Here is a 14,797-nt window from a genome sequence, read left to right on the forward strand (position 1 = left end):
TATGTAAGATATTTCATGTGAACGTATAGTTTTCATATAAAGTGTGGGTTCCATGCTACTCAATATGAGCACGTTGACCTGGAAAATAAGAATTTAACAGTGTATTTCGTGCATAAATTTTTTAATTATTTTGTTTTGGTGTAATTGGACACATTAAGTGACACATAAAAGCTCCAACTCTTTATTTACTTATTATTGTCCCAAATATTTCAAAATTGACCAAGGTAGAAAGAGTTAACAGTTACACGAGCGTTAGTTATTTCTCATTGGACGCATACTGAATGCTGAGCTGGCATGCAACCAAGTTGGGTGGACTCGGACGCCAGACCACCATCAAGGTTGTTCCCCCGTTGATCGCCGTCCGTTTCTAATCGGACGGCCAAAAATCACCACGAGGGTCGGTCAAACAAATATGCTCCCCGACTCCTTTTACCACCAACTTCTGGGGACCACCGAGGCGGGATGCGGTGCGCCGTCCAGTGCGATCCAACGGTCAGGATTCGGATGGGTGTATTCCCGGAAGAAACGAAAGTACAGCGAGGCACCAGAGGGGGCCGAACGGGCGCGGTGGCTGCCACCCTCCCTCGCCAAGTCGGAAGTTCGAAACCGATAAAAAAACAACTAAGCGGAAAAAAGGAGGAACTACTGGAATGTACATATAACACCCCTACATTGTGTGATTTCGCGATTGGAACCCCTGCGGTTCCACTTTTTTCAAAGAACACCCGAGTTTAGGTCAAATGACATAGCAAGGAAATCTGGCTAACTGCAGTCCGGTGATTTATCAAATTGATGGAGAAGGGAAGGTCTGAATTGAAAATAGTGTACGTGCAGGATCTAAAGAGAAAGTATCTTAAAGATAGGGTGTTGTATGTAAATTGCTCTAATTTTTAATCTCGTGCGAGGAGGTGTGGGTTGGGTTGGGGTGGGGTGGGGTGGATTATATATTTATTTTATCAAATATTTATTTCTTTTCCTCGTTTGCTCCTTTCTTTTCGCTCTCCGCCATTTCCCTCCGCCTCCACCCCCCTCTCTCTCTCTTTCCTGCGAAAACCTTTTTTTTTTCTAGGGTTTCTAGGGTTTCGCCGAAGTTTTCCTAGGGTTTGGAGGGGGTTCCATCTAGGGTTTCCGGGCTGGATTGCGCTGCGTTCCTCCGGCGGATCTCTATGCGCCGCTGGTCCAGTGGCTTCGTGGATTAGCTGGTGATCAGCGTAGAAGGAGGGGAAAAAAAGGCGTCGATTGTGGTGTTAGGGTTGCGTTTTGGGGTTCTTGGGGAGATGGTGGAGGCGGCGAGGTTGGGGCCGGGGTGAGGTGGGTTTTGGGTTGTGGTTGGGATTAGATGGCATTGGGAGATCTGATGGCATCCAGGTTCTCGCAGTCGTCAGCGTCGGTGTCGAACCACTTGGATGAGTTCTCGGAGAGGGAGGATGGGGAAAGCGGTGGTCAGAGGAGGGAGCCTGAGACGGCAACAACAGCGGTGGTGCCAACGGCTGCAACTACGAGCTTGGCGTATCTGCCGCAGACGGTGGTTCTCTGTGAGTTCCGGCACGAGGGATTCGAGGATTGCGTTGCGTCGGGGCCGTCAGATAGCGGATTGGTTTCCAAGTGGCGGCCGAAAGACCGGGTAAGTGCGCATATCTTGGATATTATATTTGCCCTTACTGGTATTATGAACACTCTTCCTTAACTCGTGTTGTTCTTATTCTTAATTTGACACCATATGATTTTCGTTATGGTTGGAAACCTTTTGTTTAAAAGAAGAAAGGGAAGAAGGTACTTAATGAAAGGCACAGCTTAAAAGAGGAATAGGAAATGCTAATAACTAACTAACTTATTCCTCCTTGGAAGTGGTTTTTCTTATGAATCTAAAAAGAGGAACGGGGAATGATACCTTTGGAACTTTATAGTTAGGTCGATGCAACAGTTCGCTAGATTGGTTGTGGTTGGGAACTGGATTTTATTGGAGGAAGGCTAATCGTTTCTTCTGCAAAAGTTAGTTTGTTGTTGAGATCGCTTTTTGGGAATTGCTTGGACAATGATTATCAATTTGGTAATGTTCTACATAAAGGAGTCCCTTAGGGTTGGATCTTGGACGACAATAATCAGAATCTTGATTATGCTTTCTTATAGAATTGCATGTGACTTTTTGCAAAGGATGATATCTCTTCTTGTGATTTTTAATTGGTGCCTAAATTAGAGAGATGGAGAAATACGTTCTCAGTGAAGATGGTTTCTCTATGGCTTACTTCAAATATTGTCTGAACCTCCTATTTTATGGTTATTCACTTATTTGATGGTGATGGCCAGTGTCCTTCAAGAACATATTTTATGTCATTAATTTTTGTTAGAAGAGGGGTGCACATGGTTTGAGGCCATTCAAATTTCGCTATTGGAGTGAAGAATAATTTCTTCATACCAAAGATTAACTCATAGAAGGGGAAGGAGGAAAACCATTTTATAATTATGACGGTTAAAATAACAGAAGGATGATGCCTTTTCTGTGCCCTGTGTATTGTCCTTTGTTCTCTTTTGTGAAACTTCTGCTGGTTATGTGGGTGTACATGATATCAGAGTACTCAATTAGGAAAAGAATAGATTACTTGATTAGGAAAGAAATTTAAAGTTAAGGCTTCCAACAACTTTGTCTCATTTCGTGGAGTCCGCTGCCCCAATTTGTGCCAAATTAGGAGTGGAAACCCATTTTCTTTCCCAAACTCAATCATCCTTACATTCTAAATTTAACAGGCTGATTTGGAATGAATTTTAACAAAATTCACATCCTCTATCCAGGCTAATATAATTGATCTGAATAGAGTTTGGTTCAAAGTTTCGGTTGGTTTTGGTCTTCATGCTTGGAGAAAATGAAAGATATGGGCCAAAGTGGATTAGTTTTGCTTGATAGCAGCTTGAAACCAAGGCCATAAATAGTAATCTTGTTGGTTTCTTTGAACAATGAATTTGGGTGGAACTCTTAGTAGACAAAAGGCTAATTCACTGGAAATATCTTAAGCCATTTGGTCCAGCTGAAACTAAAGCAGAAGTATAATTCTTTGAACATTTTATGTTATAACCTAGTTCTAATGGAGTACTACGATATGAAACCCTGGTGTTACTAACTGAATTTTTATGTTTCCTCAACGGAAGCTAGTACCTATGGTGGTTTCCTGCCATTACAATGTTGACTTTGATTGTGTTGTGTTTTGGTATTCTGTCTTCTACTTTTATTTTCTCTAATTGTCTATACTTCTCTGGTTTTCTCCCTTTTACATCCATATAGTCCAACTCTTTCAGTTAATCCAAATTTGGAATGTTTGAATGATATCTTGTCTTATTTAATGTCCTTTCTTGTTTCTTGATATTTCTAGACTTCTAGTAGTTTGACTATACATTGTGGTGCAGATGAAGACTGGATGTGTTGCACTTGTATTATGTTTGAATATCAGTGTTGATCCGCCAGATGTAATTAAGATCTCTCCTTGTGCAAGAATGGAATGCTGGATAGGTAAAGTTGTTAACATGTTTCTGAGAATTCCTTATTCCTTGTCATTAAATCTCTTGGAATATTCACCTTCTCTTTATTGCTAAGTCTTCCTATTGCCTTATGATGTCTTTCTAACATTTATATTCATGAGATATCATGATGTATATTATTTTGTTTTTGTACCCAAAGGACCTTTTCCCCTTTTATATTCATGTTGTCTTCTGTACACTGTTTATTCCTTTTTTTACCAGATCCTTTTTCTATGGCTGCTCCAAAAGCTCTTGATACAATTGGAAAAGCATTGCATACTCAATATGAACGATGGCAACCTAAGGTAAAGTCTTTTGTGTCTTCAATGTTATGTCATGTCGGCTAAAGTGATATTTAGAGTTTAGGCCACTACTGACCTCTCCAAATTCTCTCAGGCTCGTTATAAACTACAGCTTGATCCAACCGTGGAAGAAGTGAAGAAGCTCTGTACTAATTGCCGCAAATATGCTAGGTCAGAAAGAGTACTCTTCCATTACAATGGTCATGGGGTACCAAAGCCTACAACCAATGGAGAAATTTGGGTTTTTAACAAGGTCTTCCTTGTCAACACTATGATTCTTCTGTATGTTACTAGTTATTTTGTGAACCTGTCCAGTGTAATTGATTTTTCCATTTTACAGAGTTACACCCAATACATACCATTATCTATCAGTGACCTTGATTCATGGCTGAGGACACCTTCTATATATGTTTTTGATTGCTCAGCTGCAGGACTGATTGTTAGTGCATTTTTAGAGGTGCAGTATCCATCCAACTGTTCGCATATATCATTTTGTTGTTGCAGCTTGATATTGAGTTCTGATTTCCCATTTCCGGTGGTATTATACTATTATTGTGTTATAAGCTACTTATATTGTGTTATCATATTTTCTTTAGCGTCTAGACTTGAATTCTTCTGGTTCTTCTGTATCTTCGTCAAAGGACTGCATTCTGCTTGCCGCTTGTGAAGCACATGAAACTCTTCCACAAAGTGCAGAGTTCCCTGCTGATGTATTTACATCTTGTCTCACTACACCAATTAAAATGGCCTTGCGATGGTTAGTTTTATCTCCATCTATGTCTTTTCATTTTTCATTTACTTTTATGGTCTAGAAGGATATTGAATATTGACCTTTTTAGCTCATAATTAGTGTTTATAGATTGCAATTTATTGCTTGAGGGAAGTCAATTTTTTTATGATATACTTTTTTCAGTAACTTAATGATACTTTGTCCTACTCTTTTATAAAGTCATTGTGGGCTCACATCTTTTTTCTCATGCAATAGTGATACATATGGCTAGCCACACTAAGCTATGGTTAGCTGGCTAGAGTAATTACATAATTTTGCTCGTAGGCCATGACTGGAATGGGTTGATCAGAGATGCATAGGAAGGGATGGAGGGAGTTGGGTAGAAAAGTTTTTTTGTCTAACTCTTTTTTACCACCATTCCAAGTCTAGGCTGTGATGCCGATTTCAGCCAAGACGGGTCTGAGATTTCTAGTTTCAACCTGACCTGCTTTTGGGTCAGTCTCAACAGAAACAGATCCATTTTGGTAGAAATATTTTGTTCTCAAAGATGTCGAAACTGAAACTTCAAACTTCAAACCATGAATAGTACCTCTTATAGGTGTTTTTTTCCCAGCCGCTATCATTGACAATTATTTTCTCACTTCCATCTTCTTGTTATTCAGGAATTTAATGGACATGTGCTTTGTGTAAAGGTGTGTGCCTGTGTGGTTGTGAATTGGTTGCTAGACCATCATATCATGAATCTGGTTCATTTCCATCCTACCTAGACAAGACTGACTTTGTTAATCTTCCTATTTGATGTACTTATTTTTTGCCATCAAAAATATCACTTGTTGCTATTGCTTGCAATAGACAGGCACTCGGCAACTTCAATTGTTTGATTGGTTCTATTATATCTTAAATTACCTATAGTGTTGGTGAGAGTGTTTTTGGGGCTCTAGCATGATCTTTTAATTTTCTTGTTATTTCTCTTATTTTTGTCTTCAATATTTGCTTTAGTTTTCAGTAATTCTCTGTGACTATCAGATGCATATGCAGGATAAAACCAACTAATGATCCTTAGCTGTGGGACAAGAAAAACTTTATTTTATTCTTTGGCTTGTGCTTCACAACATTCTTTTTCTTGTGATTTGATGATTCTGGGTAAAAATTGCTCAGGTTTTGTTCTCGCTCATTGCTTCGCGATTCCCTTGACCACTCTCTTATTGACCAAATTCCTGGCCGGCAAAATGACCGGAAAACACTTCTTGGGGAGCTAAACTGGATCTTCACTGCCATTACTGATACTATAGCATGGAATGTTCTACCTCATGGTATTAAAGATTTAGTATTTTAGTCTTTGATGGCCTTGAAGTTCTTTATGATCTGTCAGGAGTTTCGTTCTAATGTAAGTTGCCCTGCACAGACCTTTTTCAGAGGCTCTTTAGGCAAGATCTTTTAGTTGCTAGTCTCTTCCGCAATTTCCTACTTGCTGAAAGAATAATGCGGGCTGCAAATTGTTCTCCAATTTCCTATCCAGCATTGCCGTCAACTCATCAGCATCATATGTGGTAATTATGCAGACGCATTATCTTTTGTACGATTTCTGTCATTGCTTGCTATACTGTGCTAAAATTTTACACATTTCAGGGATGCGTGGGATATGGCTGCTGAGATTTGTCTTTCTAAGCTTCCACAGTTTCTCGCTGATCCAAATGCCGAGTTTCAGGTCTTCTTTTGTTGACATGATTCGGAATGCAGTTATCCTTTTTATTTTCAAATTTTCGTATAATGATGCTGTGAGCTGATGTGCATCTTTATTATCAACCAGCCAAGCCCTTTTTTCACCGAGCAATTGACAGCCTTTGAAGTGTGGCTTGACCATGGTTCAGAGCATAAGAAGCCACCAGAGCAGTTACCAATAGTTCTTCAGGTGAGCTCTATTTAATTTATGCGAAACAATTGATCAATTAAACTGCATGACACTGCCTCATTTGACTGGGCAATAAAATTAAAATGGATCATATGCTGACTTGCTGAGATGGTTCTCGAGTTTTGCAAATTTGTCAGTTGATTTGTGCAGAAGCTTATATGAATAAAATGGTTGTAGCAGTGGCGTGAACAAACTGGAAAGATAGTATAAATGAGATAATGGTACATAGGTCAAAGACATGACAAAGAATGTGATTTCAAGAGAAAAGGGTTAACTAACTTACGCCACACAAGCCATCCACAGTTCAAAGAGACAAATGCCCTAGTGACTGGGACATGCCACATTGATAGTTCAATCCTTCCATCCCCCAATGCACACACTCACCCACAAAGGGAAAGAAAAAAGAACAGAAAACATTATTCATGGTTTTCATCTTCTTTTCTTCATAATTTTTTAATAAGTTCTCTATTTCTTTACCAATATTTATTCTTGGCAGATTTCTTTTTTCACTTAATTTATACTCTTCCAATTCCTGTTGAAAAAATTAGGTTTTACTTAGCCAATCTCATCGATTTCGAGCGCTAGTGCTTCTTGGAAGATTCCTTGATATGGGACCTTGGGCCGTTGATCTGGTATATATTACTGATCATTTTGTGTATGTATATGGTCTGTGTTCTATACTTCTGTACTTTCTAAGACCTTTATGGTTTTCATCTTTCAGGCCTTATCTGTTGGTATCTTTCCTTATGTGCTCAAACTTCTTCAAACAACTGCAATGGAATTGCGCCAAATTCTTGTGTTCATATGGACCAAGATTCTTGCTCTTGATAAGGTATGCCCTTTTTATTTGGTTTAGGTTGGATATAATTTTCACTGCCTATTTGTTTCAGAGGCTTACGAAAAAAAGAAAACTTAATTGTTGGTGGGCGTCTTCAATACAGCTTAAAAACTTCTATTTTATGATAGTTAGTTATCATGATTAGTCAGGAGGACTAGTCGTCTTGTTTATTTTACATAAATAATAGTCAAGCTTCAATGGATATACAACTCACCTAATGCTTACTTTTCCCCCTGAAATAAATAGTCCTGTCAGGTGGATTTGGTGAAAGATGGAGGCCATGCATATTTCATCAGGTTTCTTGACAGTGTAGATGCTTATCCAGAACAACGCGCAATGGCTGCTTTTGTGTTAGCAGTTATTGTTGATGGCCATCGGAGGGGTCAGGAAGCATGTATTCAAGCAAGTCTTATAGATGTTTGCTTGAGACATCTGCAACTCGCAAATCCTCATGATGCACAGACCGAGCCTTTGCTTCTGCAATGGCTTTGTCTATGCCTTGGAAAATTGTGGGAGGATTTTCCAGAAGCTCAATTAGTAGGTTTACAGGCAGATGCTCCTGCAATAATCTTACCATTACTGTCAGAACCTCAACCTGAGGTATGGTATTTTCCTACCTATCAGGGAAATTTCACTTGGTGCCAATTTCAACAACATACATCATCTTCTCTTATGTCAGGTCAGAGCTTCTGCCGTCTTTACTTTGGGAACTCTTTTGGATGTTGGATCTGTCTCATTTAGAGATGGACATGGAGGTGACGAGGATTGTGATGATGATGAAAAAGTGAAGGCCGAGCTAAATATTGTTCAAAGTCTTTTACAGGTTGCTTCAGATGGAAATCCTCTTGTTAGGGCTGAAGTTGCTGTAGGTATGTATATCTGAATCATGATTAGGATTATTAAGGAAGATCCACATAGCAAGTTCTTATGCTTTTTATTTAGTTGATCTAAATTAGGCTGTGGACTAATCTGTAGCCGCAATGACAAACTTCCATAGCATATCATAGTATAGAGCTGATAAAATATTTTTGGGGGAAAGTTATGAAGTATAATTTATCAGCTACAATTGTGAATTTCTGGACTCTTCTTCTCAAGAGTGATCCTTTCTTGTTGGATGTCTGTGCTGCTATAATGCTATTTACTATTATGTTATGATATCTTCTCAAAATTTTCTGCCTGATCATTGTTTTTTTTTTGTTGTTGAAATTTTGATAATTTTACCAGTGTTGCCTTAAGTGGCTTGCATCTGTCAGTTGCAGAGATAAGGGACATTTTTATCTGTTCTAATTTATGCATTCTCCTGTAGTATTAGCTATTTATTGTAATATTCTTTTTATGTTGAGTTTATTGAAAATGCACTGATTTTATGCATTGTACAGAGGGGATTGTGTTGCTGTCTTTAGAGTCTGTTAAGCTGTGACTAAGGTTGTTTATTTGTTTGACAGCACTTGCACGCTTTGCCTTTGGTCATAACAAGCATCTGAAGTCTATTGCTGCTGAATATTGGAAGCCGCATTCTAATTCTCTGATGAACTCGCTACCCTCTTTAGCTAACATTAGTAATCCAAGTAGTGCTTACAACCCAGGCCAGTTTATACAATCTGGAAGTGGCCTGTCCTCCCATATTGGCCCTGTACTAAGAGTTGGGAGTGACACTACAGCTTCTGGTCGAGATGGAAGGATCTCTACAAGTAGTCCAATTGCATCAACTGGCATCATGCATGGTTCTCCATTATCAGATGATTCCTCTCAGCATTCTGATTCTGGTATAATGTTGAGAGAAAATGCAAGCAACGGTGTCATCAGCTATACTAGGTCAAAACCACTCGATAGTGCACTCTATTCCCAGTTTATTTTAACCATGTGTACTATGGCAAAAGATCCTTCTCCAAGAATTGTAAGTCTTGCTCGAAAGACACTCTCTATTATTGGCATTGAGCAAGTGGCCACTAGAACTACAAGGTTTGGTGGTGGAGGTATACAACCAGGAGAGTCTTCTGCTCCATCAGGATCAGCTCACTTTGCTGGATTGGCACGTTCATCTTCGTGGTTTGACATGAATGCGGGTAAGTCATTTTCGTTCTGTTATGAGTAAACATAACTATCTTCTCTTTATTTTATGGTATCCTACCTGAAAGAAAAATTATCTATTTATGTGTTCATGTAAACTGTGATGGGCCTTATATTCTGGTTTTCTATGCAGGACACTTATCAATGACATTCAGAACACCTCCTGTTAGCCCTCCTCGACAAAATTACTTAACAGGGTTGCGCCGAGTATGCTCTTTAGAGTTCAGACCACATCAACTAAATTCTCCTGATACAGGCCTAGCTGATCCACTTCTAGGTTCCACCGGATCTTCTGGGAACTCTGAACGTAGTTTACTTCCACAATCAAGTATTTACAACTGGAGTTGTGGTCATTTTTCAAGGCCACTTCTTACGGCGGCTGATGATAATGAAGAAGTTATGGCTAGAAGAGAGGAAAGAGAAAGAATTGCTCTGGATCTCATAGCGAAATGCCAGCATTCCTGTGAGTAGATTTACAGTAATGAAGTAATCTGCATTTCTTCTGTTATTCCTCGATTCTTTTGCTAACCTTATTCCTTTTACGGTGTTGTCTATTTGTTGAGTTACAGCTGCAAGTAAACTAAACGATCAAATTGCTAGTTGGGATACAAGATTTGAAATGGGTACCAAAGCCACATTGCTGTTACCATTTTCTCCAGTGGTAGTTGCCGCAGATGAAAATGAGCGGATCAGGTAGTTTTATCAAAGCACCATGTAATCATTTTTCCATATTTTGATAGCAAAGAATTAAATAGCAGCTTGATTCATATGTATTGGTAAATTGGTTAAGAATCACCTTAAATTATGATAATCCTCTTAATAACCTTCTCCCTATCTGCTCCTAAACTTGCTCCATTTTCTTGCTGTCTATTGTGATAGTTTGTATTTTTTCTGATGCTGTGCCTCTTTTCCCCTATTTCTGCCGGACAGTCTATGTATGTGTTGTGGAAAGCATTTCGATTATTTTTTGGACTGCTAAGAAAAAGATTCATGTAGCGGACTCAAGGCTATCTTGTTGTTAATTCAAGAACAACCAAAATGGTTAAACTTAAATGTGAATTGTGTTTCTCAAACTTTGTGTTTTGGATATTGATATGTGCTGGATTATGTATCATCCATTGTACTTGTTTCAAAGTTGCTTATCACTTAATTCTTACTAAATGTTGGCACCTCATGTCACAGAGTGTGGAACTACGAGGAAGCTGTACCAATTAATGGTTTCAACAACCACGATTTACCTGATAGGGGAATTTCTAAACTCTGTCTTGTCAATGAGCTTGACGACAGCTTGCTTCTAGTTGGTTCAAGTATGATTCCTGTCCGCTGCATTTACCAAGAATATATTGTAATGGTTGTGTGGCCAGCCACTCCGTGATACTATTCTGCTTTCATCTGACTTGTTGCAGGTGACGGAAATGTTCGAGTATGGAAAAATTTCACTATTATAGGCAACCAGAAACTTGTGACAGCATTTTCTTCTGTTCAAGGTCATCGACCTGGTGCTCGCAGCAGTACAAATGCAGTCATAGACTGGCAGCAGCAGTCTGGTTATTTGGTAATAACTTTTAGTTAGTCCTAACTTACCTAAAATTCTAAGAATGGTACTTTCATGCCCTTCTATCTTTATATAGTACGCTTCTGGTGACGTATCATCTATACTGCTTTGGGATCTAGACAAAGAGCAACTTCTTAGCTCCATTCCATCTTCTTCAGATAGTAGCATTTCAGCACTGGTGAGAATTTTGTTACTAATGCTCTCGTGATGGATCATGCATAAAACAATATTATTTGTTGTTATTTTTCATTCATTATTTTAGCTCTATAGATACATCAATCTCTTGATGTCCTGTTGTATATCTTGCCTTTCTTAATTTGTGAGCAATTTTTTTTATGGCTTCTGCTCTTGTCTTTACTTTTCTCCTGTTTCAGTTTGCTTCCCATGTCCATGGGGGGCAATGTGCAGCTGGTTTCATGGATGGCTCCATCAGGATATATGATGTCCGCTCTCCTGATATGTAAGGACTATATTTCATACTTGTATTATCTCTGGGAATATTTCATCCAGTTTGGCATACTTATTTTATATAATCCATGTTGATAAAGTATTTTGGAAGTCCTGTTTTTCTTGTTATGTATTGACCAGTAATGATTAATGATATCTTTCATAAGTTTTTCATTTGTCGTCCTATTCAACTGCAATTACACTATAATTTATACTCTGCTGTGCTGTCTTCTGTCTTTGCAGGCCTATCTGTACAGCTAGACCACATGCGAGACCGCATACTCAGATGGTAGAGAGAGTTGTCGGACTAGGTTTTCAACCTGGACTTGATCCTTCTAAGGTAAAATTGCCAATTGCCCATAACTAACATGCAAATTCCTTTTTGGTAGTTAGATGTAGAGCATCAACATAAGTACCAATCCTCTAATTTTGACTATCATTCTAGGAAATGTTGCATAGCAGTACATAGGTTGACTTGAATTTTCCGGCTGCTGGTGTCCTTGTACTTTTAGCAGAAAATGAAATAAAGGAAGTAGAGATATTGAAGAAAGATCTCAATAGAATTGAGATAGTGAAAAAAAAAGGTTCCATACAATAAAGATGATTTTGCTTGGTCATCTAACTTATTTGTTAATTAGAGCAAATTGTTCAACACAACAAGTAGTTACCATGCTACATGGAGCCAATATTTGTTGGTGTGGATAAGCTTTTTGAAGGCTAGAAATATCATCAATCTATAAACTGGAATCCTTCAAACCTTTTTTTTATCTTGAAAAATGAAAATAAATGCTTGATAAGTACTTTCTTTCTTTTTCAAATGTTTCCTGCACATGTTATTACTAAAAATACTGGCCATTGGTTGCTTCGCCCAATTAAGCATAGGCATCATTATTCTATGTGGTTCCAAACTGTGTAGTATATATTCTCGATGGAATCCTGATGATGGATTTGTAGGCAAGAAAGATACACAAAGCATGAATACTTAAATGGAGGGATAGTAATAGCATAACTATGTTCCTTCTTGTTACCCTGGGTAGTTGGGACATAGGCACCCCACGACAATTACTCCCTAGTGATATGCAGTAAAATTCGTAACCTGTAGTTGCTTGAATGGGTCTCCATTGGCTGATGCTTTGAGGCCCTGCGCCCAATTGAACGTAGAGGGTTGGTTCCCTTGTCCTTCCTATTAGACCTACGTACCGTTTCTCAACTACAAAAATGCCACGATACTTGTATGTTTGTGAGTGCAACTGCTACTAATTTATTATGCTAGGTGGTGTGTAACATGATGGATTGCCTAATTGTTTCAATATTATTTATCATTTTCTGATACCTATTATTTCAGATGGCCATAGTTATAGACATTCTTTGACAATATGAAGCATGAATTATGGGCTACAAGGATGCTGAGTTATTCCTGGTGGAATATAGTTAGCACTCAGCATTAGTGTATAATGTTTTGCCTAGTTGGTGTACCAGAAGATGATGGATGCATCATTAGACTTCCCAAATGCTATTTATTCCTCAAGTCTGCCAACCTGCACTGTAAAACTGTGAACATTCATTTTACCTTTTCTTTTTATAGTAGCTTGCCAATCAATATAGTAGCATGTGATTTGCACTAGTGATTTGGTCTTTTCTCAAATGTATTTTTCCATGAAAAAGTGTAAAACTGTGAACATGCAAATGTTGTTTCTTCTTTTCTCCCTAAGGACTAGGAAACCTTTTTAAATGCTAAATCCTTTTCTCAATATGGCATTTGAAGATTATTTTTGATGCTTGTACAATGCAAGAACCATAATTTCTGCAATCTTAATTTTAATGCAGATTGTTAGTGCATCTCAAGCGGGGGATATTCAGTTTCTGGATATAAGAAATCACACGGAGCCCTATCTTACTATTGATGCACATAGGGGCTCACTTACGGCTTTGGCCATTCATCGCCATGCGCCACTTATTGCAAGTGGCTCTGCCAAGCAAATTGTTAAGGTCTTCAGCCTTGAAGGAGAACAATTGAGCATCATCCGGTATTTCCCCACTTTCATGGGTCAAAGAATCGGACCAGTAAGCTGCCTCACTTTCCATCCCTACAGAGTACTCCTCGCCGCAGGTGCTGCTGATGCCTGTGTATCTATCTATGCAGATGACAACTACCAAGTGAGATAGCTTTTTCCCAGTAAGTTCCATTTGGTACGATGAAAGAAGCTTTAAAAATATTTAGCTATTAAATGACCCAAATCAACATGGCTGTGGTAAGTGGTTATGACATATCAAAGTGAGCTGATATCTTGCTGCAGCTTGAATGAGTCGTTGCATGTTGGATATATGCACCTCTGGCCATCTTGTGAAATTTGTATGTTACAATATTTATTAGCCTCTCTCGTGCAGAAGGTCTCCACTGCATCAGGATTGCTGCATTACCCTAAGAGGCTCTCACAAATAATCATACCTAGTTAAAGGATGTAAATAGTTTTCTTTTTTTGGATTTTTTTTTCTTCCTTGATTTTCTTCTTTTCTTCAATTGTAAAATTGCCATACTCTTTATATGATAAATTAAGTTTGGTGGGCTCTTTCCGAGCAGGGGATTATTGTTGTTGGGTCTAGGAAAAGTTTGTCCACCCGAACTGCACTTCTTACTGATCTGTAGTTTGTTTTCATCTCCCTATGGTCACTAATTCCAAAAAGGTGATCGTTATCTTTGTTTGGAATATGGATGAACTTCTATGGATGAATAGTTGTACCTTCATGGGAGGCTGCATTATTCTCAACCTCATTAGACAGCTATTTGTTCTCTTATATCGGAGTGCATGTCTGAAAGTTGATTCTTGGAATCTCGGAGTATATCCTAAATTGCTTTCAAACAGTTGTAAATGAAGTCTTATTATTCTTGTAGATGGTGCGGAAGTGTTACCATATTTATCCGAAATCTTGTCTTGTACAACACTGGATGTATTTTGTATTTTAAGTGTGGGATATTGATCCAGTAATGTCTTGTAGTTCCTATTACTTGCCTATATTTCTGCCCTTTTGACTTGTTGGAGTGGTGGGTAGGTGTACTATTCCGTTTTATACAGTTCTCGCAAGATAATGGTCATGAAGCATTTGATTGAAGTATTAGTTTGATTCACAGGACGTACTGCTCGTTGATGTTTTGTGCTGAATGGCCTATTGAGTTTACAGAGCCATTCTACATTTATATTTGCATTTTTGTGCTACCCATGTCCTGGCTGTTTATGATGATTTTGTTTTTGACAAGCGTCTGTTTTGCATGTCAATTGATGCCAATGTCCATGTAACTTTACATTATTGTCCTCTCACCTCTTTCTATACTTTTGGCAGTTCGAAGACCTCGACTGTCTGCAGCAGGACATCTGAGAACAAATGGAGTTCGCTCCGTCGGACAAATAAATTTCAGAGCTCTTATAAATGATTA

General features: G+C 38.5%; 1 protein-coding gene across 1 annotated transcript; it reads left to right on the forward strand.

Moving 5' to 3' along the window:
- The first annotated feature begins 977 nt into the window (after nucleotides 1-977).
- Nucleotides 978-13,944, forward strand: LOC140775527 (regulatory-associated protein of TOR 1). Its single transcript, XM_073118880.1, has 23 exons — nucleotides 978-1,624; nucleotides 3,400-3,502; nucleotides 3,733-3,815; nucleotides 3,907-4,065; nucleotides 4,153-4,269; nucleotides 4,409-4,569; nucleotides 5,701-5,855; nucleotides 5,948-6,092; nucleotides 6,172-6,250; nucleotides 6,353-6,454; nucleotides 7,003-7,086; nucleotides 7,176-7,286; nucleotides 7,539-7,892; nucleotides 7,972-8,161; nucleotides 8,738-9,358; nucleotides 9,496-9,825; nucleotides 9,932-10,055; nucleotides 10,545-10,669; nucleotides 10,769-10,917; nucleotides 10,994-11,095; nucleotides 11,292-11,377; nucleotides 11,608-11,704; nucleotides 13,192-13,944. The coding sequence occupies exons 1-23, from the start codon at nucleotides 1,340-1,342 to the stop codon at nucleotides 13,528-13,530; spliced, it is 4,101 nt and encodes a 1,366-aa protein (XP_072974981.1). The 5' UTR covers nucleotides 978-1,339; the 3' UTR covers nucleotides 13,531-13,944.
- Nucleotides 13,945-14,797: the final 853 nt, after the last annotated feature.

This window comes from Typha angustifolia, chromosome 14 (assembly GCF_048772165.1).
Source record: "Typha angustifolia cultivar Huaian chromosome 14, ASM4877216v1, whole genome shotgun sequence".
Taxonomy (NCBI): domain Eukaryota; kingdom Viridiplantae; phylum Streptophyta; class Magnoliopsida; order Poales; family Typhaceae; genus Typha; species Typha angustifolia.